Source organism: Antedon mediterranea, chromosome 9 (assembly GCF_964355755.1).
Source record: "Antedon mediterranea chromosome 9, ecAntMedi1.1, whole genome shotgun sequence".
Taxonomy (NCBI): Eukaryota; Metazoa; Echinodermata; class Crinoidea; order Comatulida; family Antedonidae; genus Antedon; species Antedon mediterranea.
The window spans coordinates 2,596,594-2,613,431 of NC_092678.1; the positions used below are offsets into that span (position 1 = coordinate 2,596,594).

The 16,838-nt window shown below is 34.5% G+C and overlaps 2 protein-coding genes across 3 annotated transcripts; one reads left to right on the forward strand and one right to left on the reverse strand.

Moving 5' to 3' along the window:
- Positions 1-2,386: 2,386 nt before the first annotated feature.
- Positions 2,387-7,661, reverse strand: LOC140058476 (integrator complex subunit 13-like). Of its 2 annotated transcripts, none has more exons than XM_072104098.1 (14): positions 7,553-7,661; positions 6,622-6,844; positions 6,404-6,478; positions 6,109-6,311; positions 5,921-6,001; positions 5,409-5,631; positions 4,803-4,992; positions 4,566-4,609; positions 4,080-4,389; positions 3,810-3,886; positions 3,559-3,713; positions 3,119-3,331; positions 2,899-3,026; positions 2,387-2,731 (listed from the first exon to the last, which is right to left on the reverse strand). In XM_072104098.1, exons 1-14 carry the CDS (start codon positions 7,621-7,623, stop codon positions 2,583-2,585), a joined length of 2,142 nt encoding a protein of 713 aa, XP_071960199.1. In that variant the 5' UTR covers positions 7,624-7,661; the 3' UTR covers positions 2,387-2,582. The 2 variants fall into 2 exon arrangements, with proteins under 2 accessions (XP_071960199.1, XP_071960200.1); XM_072104099.1 differs by lacking the exon at positions 7,553-7,661 and adding an exon at positions 7,138-7,365.
- A 1-nt stretch (position 7,662) lies between these two features.
- On the forward strand, positions 7,663-15,600 carry LOC140058477 (probable ATP-dependent RNA helicase DDX20). Its single transcript, XM_072104101.1, is given in 11 exon segments — positions 7,663-7,946; positions 9,449-9,712; positions 10,027-10,120; positions 10,488-10,630; positions 11,056-11,193; positions 11,411-11,553; positions 11,831-11,921; positions 11,924-12,031; positions 12,626-14,280; positions 14,451-14,517; positions 14,753-15,600. Coding segments are annotated over 9 exon segments (1,452 nt in total). The 5' UTR covers positions 7,663-7,705; the 3' UTR covers positions 12,856-14,280; positions 14,451-14,517; positions 14,753-15,600.
- The last annotated feature ends 1,238 nt before the right edge of the window (positions 15,601-16,838 follow it).

The window sequence follows — 16,838 nt, forward strand, 5'->3', positions numbered from 1 at the left end:
TCTGAATTCAGATGTAAGTATTTTTGTATTTAAAAGTTTGTGTATGTTTGAGGGAGCTAGTGTTGCTTACCCCAATGTATCTTATGCACTTTGTGTACAAATAAATCGTTTTCAATAAAAGAGGCCATATATAATCAATTTTTTATGTTGTGTGTGACGAAGGCTGTAATTCAAACTAAATGTTCTTTTTTTAGGTACGACGTGCTTTCAAATTAAAATGGACTCAAAAAATTTCAAACAGTATTTCTCCAGGGGTAAATACAAGTTGTTTATTTAGAATTCACATCCAAGTTTCAAAATTCTATTATTTAATGTAAAATATTAGCATATTTATCTGTATGTTTTATTAATATATTTTGAAAATGTACTCATATTATTTCCATTTTAATTGGCAAAATAAAATTGAACCTTGATGTTGTTTGTTTTGGAAACAAACAAAAAATGTTTGTATGAGAAAGAATGTAGCTTGTTTGGACCGTATCGACATTGATGGGGAGGATGTTGCCTTCAATCAATAACCAATAATCTGTAGATAAAACTAACTTAGATTGGTAAAATAATGAAAAAATAGCTTTTGTTGTATTTATTCTTATTTGTAGATGTCCAATGTTAGAGATGACCATAGGTTAGCCAGTCTCATTCTATCAGGTAACAGATATAAAAAGTCAACGCCATCAACCACAAGACCTATACCACCACGTCCTGCACCACCTTGCAAGGCTATTAGTATGCATGTTGAGGATTTAGAAGGTAACGTACCGCATCATATGTGTTCTTCTTTCCCCCACCCTCTTCTACTAAATTGATATTATATAGGTCTATAGGGTTCTAGTTGAAAGGTACCAAGTCATTTCTCATAGTCATGTATCCAGTCCATTCTAAGTCACCACCAAGAAGCCTTTCTTTAATAGTGCTTGTATGACTGGATAACTGGTTGGAGTAGGAACGTTAGTAGACCTAGTAATGTTTTGATGTTACGGCCTGTCAGGAAATTATCTTTTGATGTTAATGCAAAATTTGTATAGAATTATTCCATTTCTGAATTCCCAAGGGAAAAATAAGATTTAGATTTATTACATGTACAACACTGGCTCAGTAACTTCACAATATTTAAACAAAGGCGCTCTTTGATCATCTAATAATATAACTGTATGTTATAGTCCTAATTCTATCTGTCCCAACTTCATATCCATCAACTTAAATTCTACTTTATTTAGGAGAAATCAAGGACCACAAAGAATTGGTAACATCAAGTGATGTCAACCTGAATCAATCACAGTCCACTTTAGAGAACAAGCCCAAGCATGTAGGTTGATCATATTTAAATCTCAACACTATAAAAAATGTGATGTGCCCAAATATGGTAGTGATATGACATCATCACGTCCATATATGGGCACAATAAATTTGTTTTTCACATAAAGTTTGTTAGTCTAGCATTGTACAGGTGCCTACAGATTGCTAATATATTTACATACAACTGAAAATGTAACCCAGAAATACTGTATGAAACATACCCAGTGAAGGTAAAATAAATTTTTTTTCTTCTTCAGAATAATTCAGAAAATCCATTCAAGAAAAAACCTGTACTGTATCGCAAGAAACCATCATGGAGGATTTGAGTTTGGAAGAATTAATAAAAAAAACACTATAAAGAAAAAACATGTTCTAAATAGCAAAGAACTGCAGTTGGTTTGTTTGAGCTAATGTATAATTTATCTCAAAGAAAAATGTGCAATACCTAAAGTTCTTTTCTCTGACCAGATTGAATGACACACTTTGCGTTTACATACTGCCTGCTCGTAATACTACTCGGCAAGCGTGTGCTTTGAGGAAACTTGGAAGGATATGGATTGCACTCAGATTAAGATATGTCAAATAGTTTGTAGCTGAGAGCATTAATTTGTGGAAATTCTTTCTGCTGTAGCTTTTTATTCAAATTAATCTTTACCTCTTATTAGGGTTCTCTGGTTGGCAAAAGTTTCACTCAAACCACTAAATCCCACTCTCTATGGAACAAATTAAGTTATTGACAAGAGTATTCAAGTAAGAAGTTGTTATGGTAAGCAGGATACTTAGATTTTTACTTTTTGCAGCAAAAAATATTTTGATTTTACTCTTCTGATAAATTAAATATCTTTAAAGACTCAATTAGTAGCATCTCCTTTAAACATTAAAAATGTAAGACATATATATTTTTCCATTATTTCTAGTAAGTTTAGCTACTTGCACTTATTGTTTTTGTGAATTAACTTTTTCTAAACAATTAAACTTGAAAACAAGTTAAAGCTACAAAACGTTGATTTTGATATTTTTGTAGGTAGAAGATGTGAGATATTTTGTGAACAAAATAATGAAAATTAGAATTTGAATTTTATGTGCATTTATTTACTGAAATAAATATGGTACAGAAACATGTCGTATTGTTATTTTCTGTCAAACTATTGACATACTATAAAAATGTTTTGGTTTACTTAATGTATTTTGGTAATAAAGTATTTATATTTTGTTTCCATTGACAATAATTCAAACCCCATAGTTTCATCCAAAAGAAGATCTCTTATTTCTTTGTCTCTTGTTATTCATTTTCCATTCTCGTCCTTTTTCAAATGAGTATATAGTTCTGTTTTGTTATTTACAGCTTCTAGTCTCCCTGCAAACTCTTCGTGCCTCATTGTGTTGACTGCTTTAATCCGGCTACTCCATAGTGACAGTAAGGAGACCGGCCCACCTTAAATAATAAGATAAATAAAAGATAATTCTTTATTGTCATGTATTACCAAATAACTTGAGTTTAAATAATCCACATAAACAACTCTTTATCATTAAGTCTTGATTTTCAATCATTAATCACGACATCAATAAAGCGAATTTAAAAAATGCACAAAATATGAATACCTTTTTGTCTGTCCCTGCTTTCATCTTTTGATATCCTAAGTTTCTTTATTGGCGGTGCGCCCTCGGTTGTCCTTGAATCAGCACTCGATAAGTAGTCCTGTTTTTCTCGATGTGTCATACTTTGCAATCTGGATTTAAAAAAATGTTTAACAATTATTTTTATAATTACATTTTATGATTTCATTTTCTACTGCACACTTATTAAATATCAAGTTCTTACTTATCTAAGTCTTTCCACGCCTTTTCTGTTTCACTGGTTTTATCTGTTCCCTTTGCCGTCGTCTTGTCCGACCCTTTCTTTGCATTGCAATCGTTACTCACTGGTTTACAATCGTGTAAGCAGTCAAGTACTTGTTTGTGTTCAGGTGATGTGCTACTGTAGGCTTTGAGCAACGACTCTAGCTCCGCCCACATTTGCCTGTAATGTTCTTCCCTGATGAAGTAAAGTGGAGCTTTATCAAAAATTTCATGCATAACATCTAGATTTAATTGTGGAGTAGGTTTGCGTCAGAGTGTTTTTTTTTCGCAAGTATTCTCAATGTACTTGATGTATAAAGTACAAATTACGTCAGAGTAGGGAAAACATCTGACCAATTTACATAATTGGCTCAACTGCACTGTGGTGTTTAGTATTACTGTAGTATTCATAATAAAACTCACTTTTTGGGAGCTTTGCCCCTAATACCTGGTGGTAACGGTAAGGGATCACCCTTTGCTTCGATCCCAACCAAGTGAAATATGGCTTTCTTGCACTGTGTTACATCTTCCTCATCCAGGCAAAGTTTAGCAATTATTGTTGGTATTGGGTCTATGTGCTGAAAGATAAAATGTAGACAAGTTCAACTGACGGATCATACATATATCAAATCTGTACACTGATTACAGGTAGTAAAGTGTAAAGAAATACTAACCGATGCCATGTTGAATATGATAGTATCGCTAATTACCATTGGCCAATGTCTAGTTTGTCTTTCTAGCTGTGTTTTGGCTGTAAGATACAAATTATGCTTATGAAGAATGAATGAATTAAAGAGTAACTTATTTGTTGTTAAGTGTGAGATAGTCATTGCATCTTTATCATCTGTTTTGGCTAGTTGGGTTGGTATAATTAATGTATCGTAGATGAGTACATTGCTTGTAAGGGCTATATTAATTTTATATTTGTAATGTGGAATGGATACCCTTTGAAATTGGCACTTCCTTTTCTTGATCGTCTGTAATAGTGAAAGGTGCAAGGCGGTTGTCTTTCATAAACTCGCCAAAATCTGTGATTCTGTAATCGGTCACTCTCCCACCACAACCTTCACTGATCGACGGCGGATCTTCAAGATACGATCGGGAAGTTGATAGGCAGTGGATAAAGATTTCTCCACCATGACTCGTAAGCATATGTGACATGACCTTTGCCCCAGGTTTGCGAGGTTGTTCAAGCATGACCTGACGACCATTGAGGAGGAAGTTTGTCAGACATAATGAAGGCCTGCTATTCACCTACCAAAAAGATATTTGAACATTATTAATTTCATATTATGGTATTATTTAAATATATTGTCATACAGTTGATGTACAGTGCATGATAAAAACATTTGGAAGTATTCCTAAATGAAAATTTGTCCGAAAATATATTGTGATAAGAAATTAACTTATTTTATTTTGTGGATACTCACATCAACTGGTGAAATTCTATAGGCACCTGTACAGTAAAGTAATTCTAAAAAAAAAAAAGATAAAATATTGTAATGTTTTGGCTTTCACTGTCACTGCAAATTTAACATGAAACCATTCAATGAGCTCATAGCCTCTTTAAATCACTAAAGATAAGAACTGTCACAATATACAGTAAGAAGTAACAAGAACATTTATTGCATGCATGGCTGCAGTGGATCTATTGTATTACAACTAACCATTTGACATTCCTCTTGGTGAACACCATTTCAGTAAGATGTTGTTCTCCTCCTGACTCAGTAATTTATGACCAGCATCACCGCTGGATGAAGGACTTTGAGAAGTGTTCTTGCGAACCTCCTTGTGGCCGTCCTTATGATGTAGTAATTCTACGTCATAGTTGGCTGAGCTACTAGAATTCTGCTCTTCCTGTTGGGTAAATAACAAGTAAAACGTTAGCATGTATTTGAATATATTAATATAATAAAATATAATAATTAATACAGTATGTGAAATTAAGGATCAATTATGGAAGCAGGTTTTATTTGTCTTCAACCTAAATCAGTGTCATAACAGATAAAAGCGCTTACTGGCTAAACCCAGAGAATGAGCAGCCCAAATGATCCCTAACGCAGCATTGGAGGGCGCTGTTGCTCCCCGCGTTATGCTTACATAAGTAAAACTATTAAAACTGCAATGGGACATTAGATGTTGATTATAAAGCTGTAATTTCTTAATGAGAAATATATTATTCAATGGTATATATTATTCAATGTTGGTATACAATTCAATGGTGTATATTAATCAATGGTATATTCAATGCTTTAAAAAGCTCATGTATTTACCTTCATTGGAATACCTGTTATCGTTGTCATAACTAAATCATGATGCAGCTGAACTAATTTGCATAAATGACTCGCAAGATGCTGTGCAGATACCACCGATATCAACCGAAACGATAAATTTGATGACACATTTTGGCGCGCTTTTGATGATAGTGATAACGACGAATCTTCTGGAATGTGTACATGGAGTACAACAAGTTCGCAGTGGTTTATTAACAGCAAACTGAAAAATCAGAGTTGGTATCAATTAACAGTTTTTTTTGTGGGTGTATGATTTTTTAGAATGAATAGATTCTGATCATTTTTTAATTTTGTTTCAGTTTTTAGCGTCAGTAATAGAAGATTTGCACAATCTGACAAACATTTCAAGACTGAAGTGAGAAAAACTTATTTTTTTAGCACTACTAATTCACAGTATTATTTTCACGTTCAAGTGGAAAAGATTTACTACATTACATGGGTTAATTTATTTTCCCTAAACTTGAATGAATCAAAACTAAACTATGTCTTACTTATCAGACCCAGCAGCGATTTTGTTGTGTTGTGTTAAAGCATCTTGTACACTTTTCTTCAAAACTTCAACATGACTTTCACTGTAAACAGAAAAAAAAGTTTATACTAATAGCAAAGAACGATAATTTTTTTCTAATTTTCTTACTTATTTGTAATTTAAACATATTTTAATGAAATAATGTATTACTTTTTGACTGATGTAAAACAAATAATTCTGCCCTTATTTGAAACTTTTGAGGCGACATCTGTCATAGATGTGCGCACTCTGTGTTGTTCTTCGGTACACTCACACAACACCTCCACTGCTGCTGCAAGGCCGTGTAGTATACTGCAATTCTCATCATTACCCTCTGGGTTTGCCGGGCCTAGCTCCGCAAAAATCTGCATCAGCTGAAAGACAATATATAAAATGTTTTTTTAAAAATGATACTTGATTTATAAATATGTAAATTCATCTGAAGGAATATTTTGTAGAATCTTACGTCACTTAATTTTTGATCCGATTTCTTCCAAGTATTTAAAAGTCTTGCTTCAGTGTCTGCAGCAATAAATCGTATCTAAAAATTTGGAAAAAACAACTGCAGAATTGGATGTAAGATAAAAACTTAATATTAAAAAATATACACAACATTTAAATTATTCATTCAAGTGTTTTGGATAATTGCAATTAAAAAAATGTACATTCAGTTCATAAACATACCAACCGATCTGATGAAAATATGTCGTATACAATACGGCAGTACTCGAAAGCAGCCTCAACGGCGCATGTCCAAAGCGACTTGCAAAATGGATCAAGAGGAATATTGGACACTCCTGAGCGTGATTTGCTGATGATGTCATACTCAATTTTATGGCCGCATGACTTTCCGAAGTACGGGCTGTGATCGACAACGATTACGGTCTTATGTGAAGCAGGGAACATTCTGAAAAAGCAAAGTAAAATAAGTAAAAACAAAAAAATAATAAATAAAATCCTACAATAAAGATAGCTGCTGTGAGTCTGTGTACATCCATCCAAGAAACTTTTTTGTTATATATTGAGATACTGGTTATATTCCTTCCATTTTATTAAATATTAAGTACCAATTATATGAGTATATGAACGCAATCTGCCGCTAATATCACTCCTAACGGCGCTGCAAAGCCTAGCGGCCAAGCACAGCATATGTGGCAGAATCAACGGCGGCAGAATAGCAATCCGCTCCGCTGAACTTACTTTCTCTTGCTACTTAGGATTGACCAAACCTGGGCCTAGCTATTTTGAAGAGCTTTTCCACAACTTTTAATATACCATTTGTCAAGATTTTTGTAGTATAAGCTTGCGAATATATATTATAGATTTTAGTATCGTATTATTATACAATAGACTTTGACAAACGAACGAAAAACCAATGTTTTACTCCTCAGCAAAAACAAAAACACAACATCGTACAAGTGCGGTTACTCTATTATTTGCCGTCAACTAACCGTCAACTGTTCGTTACAAATCCCGTTAAAATATAGAGGCTAAGGCCTCATGGTGTAAACACCATGAAAAAGTAAACAATTTTGACGAAAACGATCAATGTATAAGCTGATATTATTGACATATAAATCTCAACCCAATATGAATTTCCAATGGAATAAAATACCGTTGACTGAAATTGGTATACAAGCGAGTAGTTGACGAAAAACGCGTGAGCACTCCCGCGCATGGAGACATGCCATTGTTTTTGTTTTTCAACTAGGCCTGGGGCCTAGCCTAAACGAGGCCTAACTAGGTACTTTCGTGATAATAGTTATCGATGAACACTGGAATGAAAACTGCACATGATATAACAATACGGCCTAGGACAGATGATGTTCTAAATGAGGAAAACAGCAACGTTGATTTCGCCTCATATTGCTGTTGTCTAGGCCTAGCCTACTAGACTAGGAAGCTAGGCCCGGAGGCAAGGCCCGTGTTGAAAGGATTGCAAAGGACGGGCTTTCACAGCCCATCGCCTATTCAACTGAAAGCCATCCCGCTTGGACGCTGCGGACTAGGTAGGCCTAAGACTAACGTGTTGTTTTGTATAAATTATGTTTCAACAACGAACACAAAGACTATATAGGCCTACTAAGACTATATATGTTATGCGCGATTTGAACGATTTGCGCAATTTGAAATTGCGCAAAAAAATCCTTGCGCAATTTGAAATTGCGCAAAGAATTCTTGCGCAATTTTAAATTGCGCAAGGATTTTTTTGCGCAATTTCAAATTGCGCAATCAACTTGCGCAATTTCAAATTGCGCAAGAAAATCTTTGCGCAATTTTAAATTGCGCTGCACAATTTGTAAATTGCGCAAGATAGTTCTTGCGCAATATGACACCTTTGCGCAATTTGAAAACGAACTGTAAATTTTCCCATACATGGCTAGGCTAGGCCTAGGCAGAGGAGTTTAAAATTTAGTATTTTATTATATAAATAAGACCATTTCAATGAAGATAATGTTTAATACTCACTTTTTAAGTTTTTAATATTAGTTTAAGCTAGGCCATGTAACCTAGTCAGTATCAGTAGTCCAGACCCTAGCTAGGCTAGAGTAGTATAGCCGGCCGCCCGCGCCGCGCCCGCCTGGTGGAACACCACCGCTTCGTTTTCCTTCGTCGGTTCTTCGACGGTATGCTAACTTATAACAATATTTGCACTACTAAAATAAGGAAATGCGATATTTATCTTTAATTTTGAATCATTCTTAGAAATTACTATAAAAATATGGGTGTGCATGATTTCACAATCTGTCGAAAAACCTTGCGCAATTTGCAGATTACTTGCGCAATTTAATACGTTGCTTGCGCAATTTGAAACACATGTTTCAATTCAAATTGCGCAAGGATTTTTTTTGCGCAATTTCAAATTGCGCAAATCGTTCAAATCGCGCATAACATATATAACAACGTCTCGAGCCGAGTCAAACAAATGTTTTGATTCTGCTGTTTTAAAAATTTTAATAACTTTTTTTGCACTAAAAAATAATTAATACTAATAGCCTAGGCCTAGTGAGACAGGCCTAACCATCTAAATGATAAGCCTACTACCATATATACTATATATTAGGCCTACTACTAATAATAATCCTTCACCACAAATCTGTGTGCTTGGTTTTTTCAGAAAAAAAATCATACTCCCAAGCCAAGTCTGCTTCCGGGGTTTTTCCGCATCCGTCTCGTATGACAGTGACCTTTCTTCCTTTTTATATAGCACACCAAAGCAAGTATGCAGCATACCATACCACCCCACCCCTGCAACAAAAAAGTAACTTACCTTTACATGACGATGACGCACCCATTTTAAAATTAATGATGGACCTTTTACTTTTAGAGAGAACATGGCGCACCATGACTGTCTTTTGTGCTAAGTGACGACCATTGACACACCTTTGTTCATTTGTAAATGTCGCACCTCCCGGGGGAAAATACATCATTTGTAAATGATGCACCTCTCCTGAGGCAAAGTACAATTGACAAGTGCATTAATTGTACAAGGTAACTGAATTTCTTTCAGATCTTATAATCCAAGGAAAGTCAGGCACAGGGAAAACATGTGTATTTTCCGTGATTGCTCTAGAATCGTTAGACATGTCCAGCAATGCTTTGCAGGTCCTTATCCTTGCACCAACACGGGAGATTGCTGTCCAGATACAACAGGTAATCTTGGACATTGGTCAGGTGATGGAGAAACTCAAATGTCATGTGTTTATCGGGGGGACGCTGATTGGTCCAGATAAACAAAATTTGAAGAAATGTCATATTGCAGTTGGAACCCCAGGTGAGATTTTGAAAAAAACCGAATAAAAGCAGACCAATGGAACAAAAATCACTACTTCTATTTACCGGCAATTTAAGGTGAACAGATCTGTCAGCACATAATACTCTCAGATGTTGACTGCCCTCTCTGTAATAGTCTTTGCCATCTATAATAAAAAGGTGCAAGCACTGTGGTATGGACCCAAATCCTTTTCAGCCTTAATGAGGTAGAAAAATGACTCTAAATATTTTCTTAAATGTTGTTTTCCAATTTGAGGAGGTAATTTCAAATGAATATTCTAAATAAACAAATGTTTGTTTTATTGCTCATTATAGGACGTGTAGGTTTGATGGTTCCAGACTCAATCAGACTGTTTATTCTAGATGAAGCTGATAAGCTACTGGATGACAAATTTCAAAGCCAAATCAAGTAAGTGTAAAACACTACTTTAAAATATTGTATATATAGTAACTACCGTATATGCTCAGATATAATCCCATTTCCTAATTTAGGCTGTGTTTCGAAATTTCAAATTGCTAACTTATCAACTGAAGTCATTGATAGCTGGTACAGCTTGTATCATAATTTGTTTTGTTATTGTTAACATAATTAGCTTGTGTCGAAATACGAACTTGGTTCACTATTAAAAAAAGCAGGGGATTGTCCCCGGTGTTCTGATCTTGGGAGGTAGGCCTGTTGGCTGCTGTGGGTCTGTAGAGGCCTAATCCGAATTTCCTCAGTTGCAAGTTTGAGGATAACAAATGCCTTTAATTTCCCTTTTTATTTGATTTTATAGTTGGATTTATAATGAGCTGCCATACAGCAAGCAGATTGTGGCTGCCTCCGCAACTTACCCAGAATACCTTGCGCAACACTTGACAACGTACATGAGAGACGCAACCTTCGTGAGATTAAACCCAAAAGAGATTGCTTTACATGGTATTATATCTTGGCTTTCTTTTATGCTTGATAAAAACATTTCAACCAGATTACTGACAACAGAATGCTTAGGACACTTGGCTGTCATACAGAAAGACCTGGGTTTATTTCCCAACAACTCTTAGTCTACTCAGCTGTAAATGAGTACTTGGTTGAAAATACTAGGGAGGATAAGGCGGCATGGAAAGGAACTACCCACCCTACACATAATTGTAAAATAAGCTCTTAACGCTCATTCCCCTACCTACTGCTAAAATCATGTTAATATTGGTCTATTGGTGGTGAAAATCTTGCAGATACCCAGAGGTTTCGTTAGTGGGCGCTATGTTGAAATTGGGGTAGGGTGTGTGATCTAATATGTATATATGTATTCAAATGTTGATTTCTTCACTACTGTTACTCATATTTACTTTCCATTTTTTCAGGAATTCGTCAGTATTACAAATTAGTTGAATCTCATGATCTTCCTCATAAGTCGTTTGCTTTAAAGGTCAATGATCTTATTGACCTTTTGTCTAATGTGACCTTTCAACAGTGCTTGATCTTCTAAAATTTGCATACAAGGTAACATTTATTTGTATTGATCATTCTGGAATAAATTAGTAAATGTGTCTACACTATCAAACTTTATGTGACAAAATAATTTGATGTGCCCATATATGGACATGATGATGTCATATTACTACCATATTTGGGCATGTCACTGCCATATTTGGGCACAAATTCGAATTCTAAAGTGCCCGGTGATATACTGAATATAAATTATTTTTATATTTTTTTGAGCTGAAAACCTTTGTGATATTCTTTGTCAGAAAGGTTGGCCGAGTATGTTCATCTCTGGAGGGTTAGAACAAAAACAACGTCTTCACGCAATGTCAACGTTTAAGAAGTTTGAATGCAGAATTCTCATTTCAACTGATCTGGTAAACTATCAAATTTTGTTCAATATCTATTCTTTTGCATACATTGGGTGTTAAACTAGAATTGAGCAATCTATTATTTAACCTATTGTCCATTTTGTAAATGTCATTGTTGTGGTTATTTCTGGCAATAAAATTTAAAGTATTTAGCACTCCTAAGCCCTCCAATGCTGGTTAGTTAGTATTGGGACTGTTATGTTCTGGGGCCTCTGGGTGGTTTGGCCAGTGAGCGCTCATAGCCTAATTACATCCTAGACTATGTTAAACTATGATCTTTCAGACTGCAAGAGGTATTGACGCTGAGAAGGTGAACCTAGTGATCAATCTGGATGTACCAGTTGATGTCAAAATGTACATGCATCGCATTGGCAGAGCTTTGGAACCTATGGCGCTTCAATAACACTCGCTAGTTTCGGTAGAGAAGAACTCTTGCTTCACAGCATCCAGAAAGAGTGTCATGTACCTATTCGGCCATTACCAGGTTAGCTTACAAATGATTCTTAAAATCTGTCTACACTATCAAACTAGTTTGACAAAAAAGTGTGATTTGCCCAAGTATGGTAGTGATATGACATCATCATGAGCACATCACATTTTTTTGTCCCATAAAGTTTGATAGTGTAGACAGAGCTTTACATTATTCCAAAGTGCCTCCAGAATTGTCTGATCAATCTTGTCCATACAAATGGTTACCTGCTTAGGTCGAAGCACCAACTTCGCTGATTACAGGCTTGTTAAAAATAACCGGGCTAATAAAGTCTTTTAAACATATTTATATGGGATTTGCTCTATATGAATTAATACACATTGTATGTTGCAAATGTTACTTTTAAAGTTTACTAGTGTTGGTTCGCCATCTACAACTATGATGAAATTGACAAGTTCTTTGTATGAGCACAATGTCTCAACAATTCTACTAATTGCCTCGTCATCATAAAGTTATATCTATGATATCAAGGATTGTAACACTATAGTATATTTAACATATTTCCTCAAAGAATTTAAAGGAAAGTAGACCCCAAATTTTGCTCTTATGTGGAGGTTCTGATCTTAAGTTTCTTCATTGTTCTTTCAGATCCAGTGCCCTCTGACCTTTTAAGTCCAAATGTTGGAGTTGCTGCTATGAAGACAGACGGTGCATCTACTACAACACAAAAATGTGTAGAAAAAGCAGTGACCTTAAAACAGTGCAGTACGACGTCAAAAGGAAGTGCATCACCATCCCGCAAAATTTCCGGAGATTCCGCAACCTCTTTTAACGGACACGATTCTTTTCTAGCAAATGACAATGATTCATCTGGATAAAATTACACCGAATGCTGGTGCTATCCGGAAGATATCATCTTTACAGAAAGTACTGCTTGATGAAGACTGTCAGACAATTGACCCAAATTCTGTTTTTAGTATCATAACCTCTGAGATACCATCATTAAAAAAAACTTTAGGCTTGAGAAATCTCCAAAATGGTCGTTTGCAGATGCTGTAAAAGACTTTAGACATTTTTTAAGTACAGGTGAGATTGGAAATACAATGATTGAGAATACTAGCTGTAACTCTTATATAAAAAACAATGATTAGTCAGAACTTCAAGAAGCTAATTCTAAGAAAAGTATTATTTTGGAGCATTGTGACGTAGAAACCAAAGAGAATCAATCAGAAGAAATTAATTTGAATGATAACTTCCATATCATGAACGAAACTAAGTCTGAAAATAATTTATTTGTTGAAGAGTCCCCTGGTCCTTGTTTACTTCAGAAGGAATACAGAAAAGATAAAATTGAAGAATGTATGTTACCTGTGGAAGAACAAACTTATAAAGCAAATCTTACTTTGTTGAATAAAGAAAAAACAAAATAATTTTCAAAGGAATCTGTTATACCTAAAGCTGACTTTTGTCAGAAAAATGTAGATGCTGACAACATTTCAAGGATGTCTGTGGACGCCTTTAAGCTTTTGGTTCCCACACACTTTAGTTGGCGCAATGCAAGCGAGTTAAATGAGAAGCGGCAATAAATATAAATAATAATGTTTAATATTAATACAACAGAAAGCAAAGCTTGTGGGTGGGTTTAGATTACACAAACTTCTAATTCTATACCCTCTATAACAACAATCAAATTTGAGAAAAATGCTTGTGATAGTAGCCTACTTAGTAGGCTACATGATGATGTCATATCATTAACATATTTAATTAGCTTATCACTACCATGTTTGGGCACATCACATCATTATTTGTCAAACTAGTTTGATAGTGTAGATAAAGCTTTATACATTTTCTCCAAATGTCACGTTTCATCAACTGTTTACTTCAAAGCAATGTTGCCACACAATCGGTTGAAAGGACTTCACACATGAACAACCCACATAAAAAAAAACAGAGACATAATACTATACTTTAATCATATTTATAATATTTCGAAAACTGTCCAGTTTTTGGCTATGGTTTAATCACGAAATGTTTGTCCTCACTGCACGTCGCGGTACAACCTCTGATTGGTTTTTTGATTTGCACTCGACATCAATCTTGCAACGGAGATAGTCATGGGTTATATAAAAAGTTCGTAAACCAAATATTTATTAAATTATGCCTTATTAAATGTTTTAAAATTTACCTCTGGATCAAAGGGCTATAAAATGTGAAATTTCCAGAGGGCGTCATTAAACTATAAAAGCAGGAACCGAGAAAAAAGGGCAGCATTACCGTTTAGAGAGGTGACAATTGTCAATAAGGTAGGCACAATTTTAAAGTAAAATAAAAGCAAGTCGTGGATTATTTTCGTTCACTTCCATTTGTAATAATAAACATTTATAGGATTATTTATAGAGGCTACATAACTATATTGTTATATCTTTGTAAAATTTGAAGTATGGCTCTACATTTATTCGTTTTCTTTCATTAGCGTTCAAAATCGTACATCGACTTTGCCACCTGTATTGTAACAATGGGAATGGGAATTATTCGTTAAGGTGATCATTACTATAACCTTTTGCTACGTTTTTATTCTAAGCATACTCTAGCCCTGACGGTCCCTACACAATCCCATGTTATATACAGTTAGCCTACGTAATATTCTTCATTATTCTACTATTACTAATTTGCCGAATAATTACAAGCATATTGTTGGTACCTTATTATATTTTTACTCTGGAATACCTAATTTAATCAAAAAGTTTTTTAATGCATTTTAATTTTACTTTGCAGCTATTAGGCTACATCAGTTTCCACGATGGATACTGTACCTACGAGTCCAATTGTATCATCGTATTCGGGATTGTCAACGCACACGAGTCTGCTAATTTCCAGTTTATTGATCAATATAGTAATGTAATTGTTATAAGACCCTATATACTGTTGTTAGTTTTCGATTTTTGTCTATCCAATCCAAGTAAACTTTTGTAGTGAAAGTCCTACAGTTAAATTAGTGTTAATGTATATAAGCCCATGAAGTAATTTATAGTTCTTCCATAACCATCCTAATTACATGTAGGCCTACATGAATACAGTAAAGATAAAATCGTAACATTTTATATCTTATCTGTTTTGTACTGTATTTGCATTGTATTTCAGTAATAAACGGCTACTACCTGTAAGGAAACACATTTCTGTACTCTATGGTAATCATTAATTAAAATAATATTAATTATTTGCCTATCTACAGACGTACCACCATTTTCAAAACTCTTTCAATAGGCCTATATTCTAGCAATACTTTCGAATTCCTAAATAACAGTGGACTTTTTTTTTTTAACTTCAGATTACGGACGTAGGCAACGTAACACTTGCAAGTGTATTTAAAATATAGGCCTAGTCTTTAATTTTATTACAATGAATTTTACTGACCGCCGCATACATAGCATATTTATAATAAGCATTTAGCCTACCATGACTTTCTTTCAATATCAATCCTTTGTGTACAAATGGATTTAAAACATAAAAAAATAAGACTTCAATTGCAATTCCTGCATATTATTTTACCTTAGGCCTACGTTTGACAAGTTTTCTCGGCGCGGTTGAAATCAACATCATCATTCGCGGTACTATACGTACCATTTATTTGTATCAACAAAATATATATAATTATACAGTAATTCTTTCACAAGAATATTTCTATAAACGTATTTGATACAAAACGGGTATGCAATGAGCCGAAGCTCTTAAACGCATTATCCTATAATACAGATATCTAATTAGCAAATTAATAAAACAATAAAAGTACAAATAGAAATAAAAAGTAAAAGTAACAAAAGTGAACTCTACATTTATTTATTAATAGTAGTTGTATTTCCTTTCTAAATTTTCCGATTTTAGTTTACACTTTATGTTTTCAGGTAAACGGTGCCAAATATTTGCCCCTCTATAGACAATACTCCTATATTTGTTCTTTTTAGAGGAATACGGAAATCGCTCTTCTTCTGCGTACCATACTCTTGTACAGATTTCATTTTTGTAAAAAAAGGGTTAAATGAAACTGGTAAATTGCCCATACAGAATTGAAACATAAATACAGCAGTGTACTTCTCATACAAGTCAAAAATATTCAATAGGTTTTTGTTATAGAATAAATTTGTTGATGGATGCGGATAGTGCACTTTACATATAATTCTGATCGCTCCTTTTTCGAAGTATGTATTCTATGTAGCTTCGTTGCCCCCGCAACTCCCCAAATAGTTATTGCATATATTAGGTGAGGTAAAATTACCGAGTTGTACATTATTAACAAAACATGAACAATATATTTAAGTTTCACACCCGTCGAAGGAGACGGTTACTATAATGCTAGTAGAATATCCAATATTATTTCCAAGTATAATGGCATTTTATTTAGATTAAAACAAACACTTGCACCAAACTTTATTTTCTTTGTATCACGCATTAGTTCTCCCATATTTAAATTACCGTAACCGTAACCAATGTGAGTGAGTGGCCGAGCGGTTAAGACAGTGGAACTATAATTACGTAGCCATAACATCGGCAAGGGTTCGAGGCTCACTTACTCCATGGTTCTGGTGGTAAAACATAAGGACTATAAACCGTAGGTCCAGTGTACACATCTAGCTCGTGTGCACTTTAAAGAACCTAGTACATCTTTCGAGACGAGTAGGGGGTTACCCCGGTGTATTAGTACATCACAGCCACTGATCACCAACCACCAACTGGGCCCTCTGGGAGACCAGTCTTTGACTGAAGAGGTTACCCAGTATAAATATATATTTCAATTATTTGGGCAGATGTTATAGGCCTAATCTGAAAATCATTCACTTAGGCCTAAAACAAAAGAACATAATTA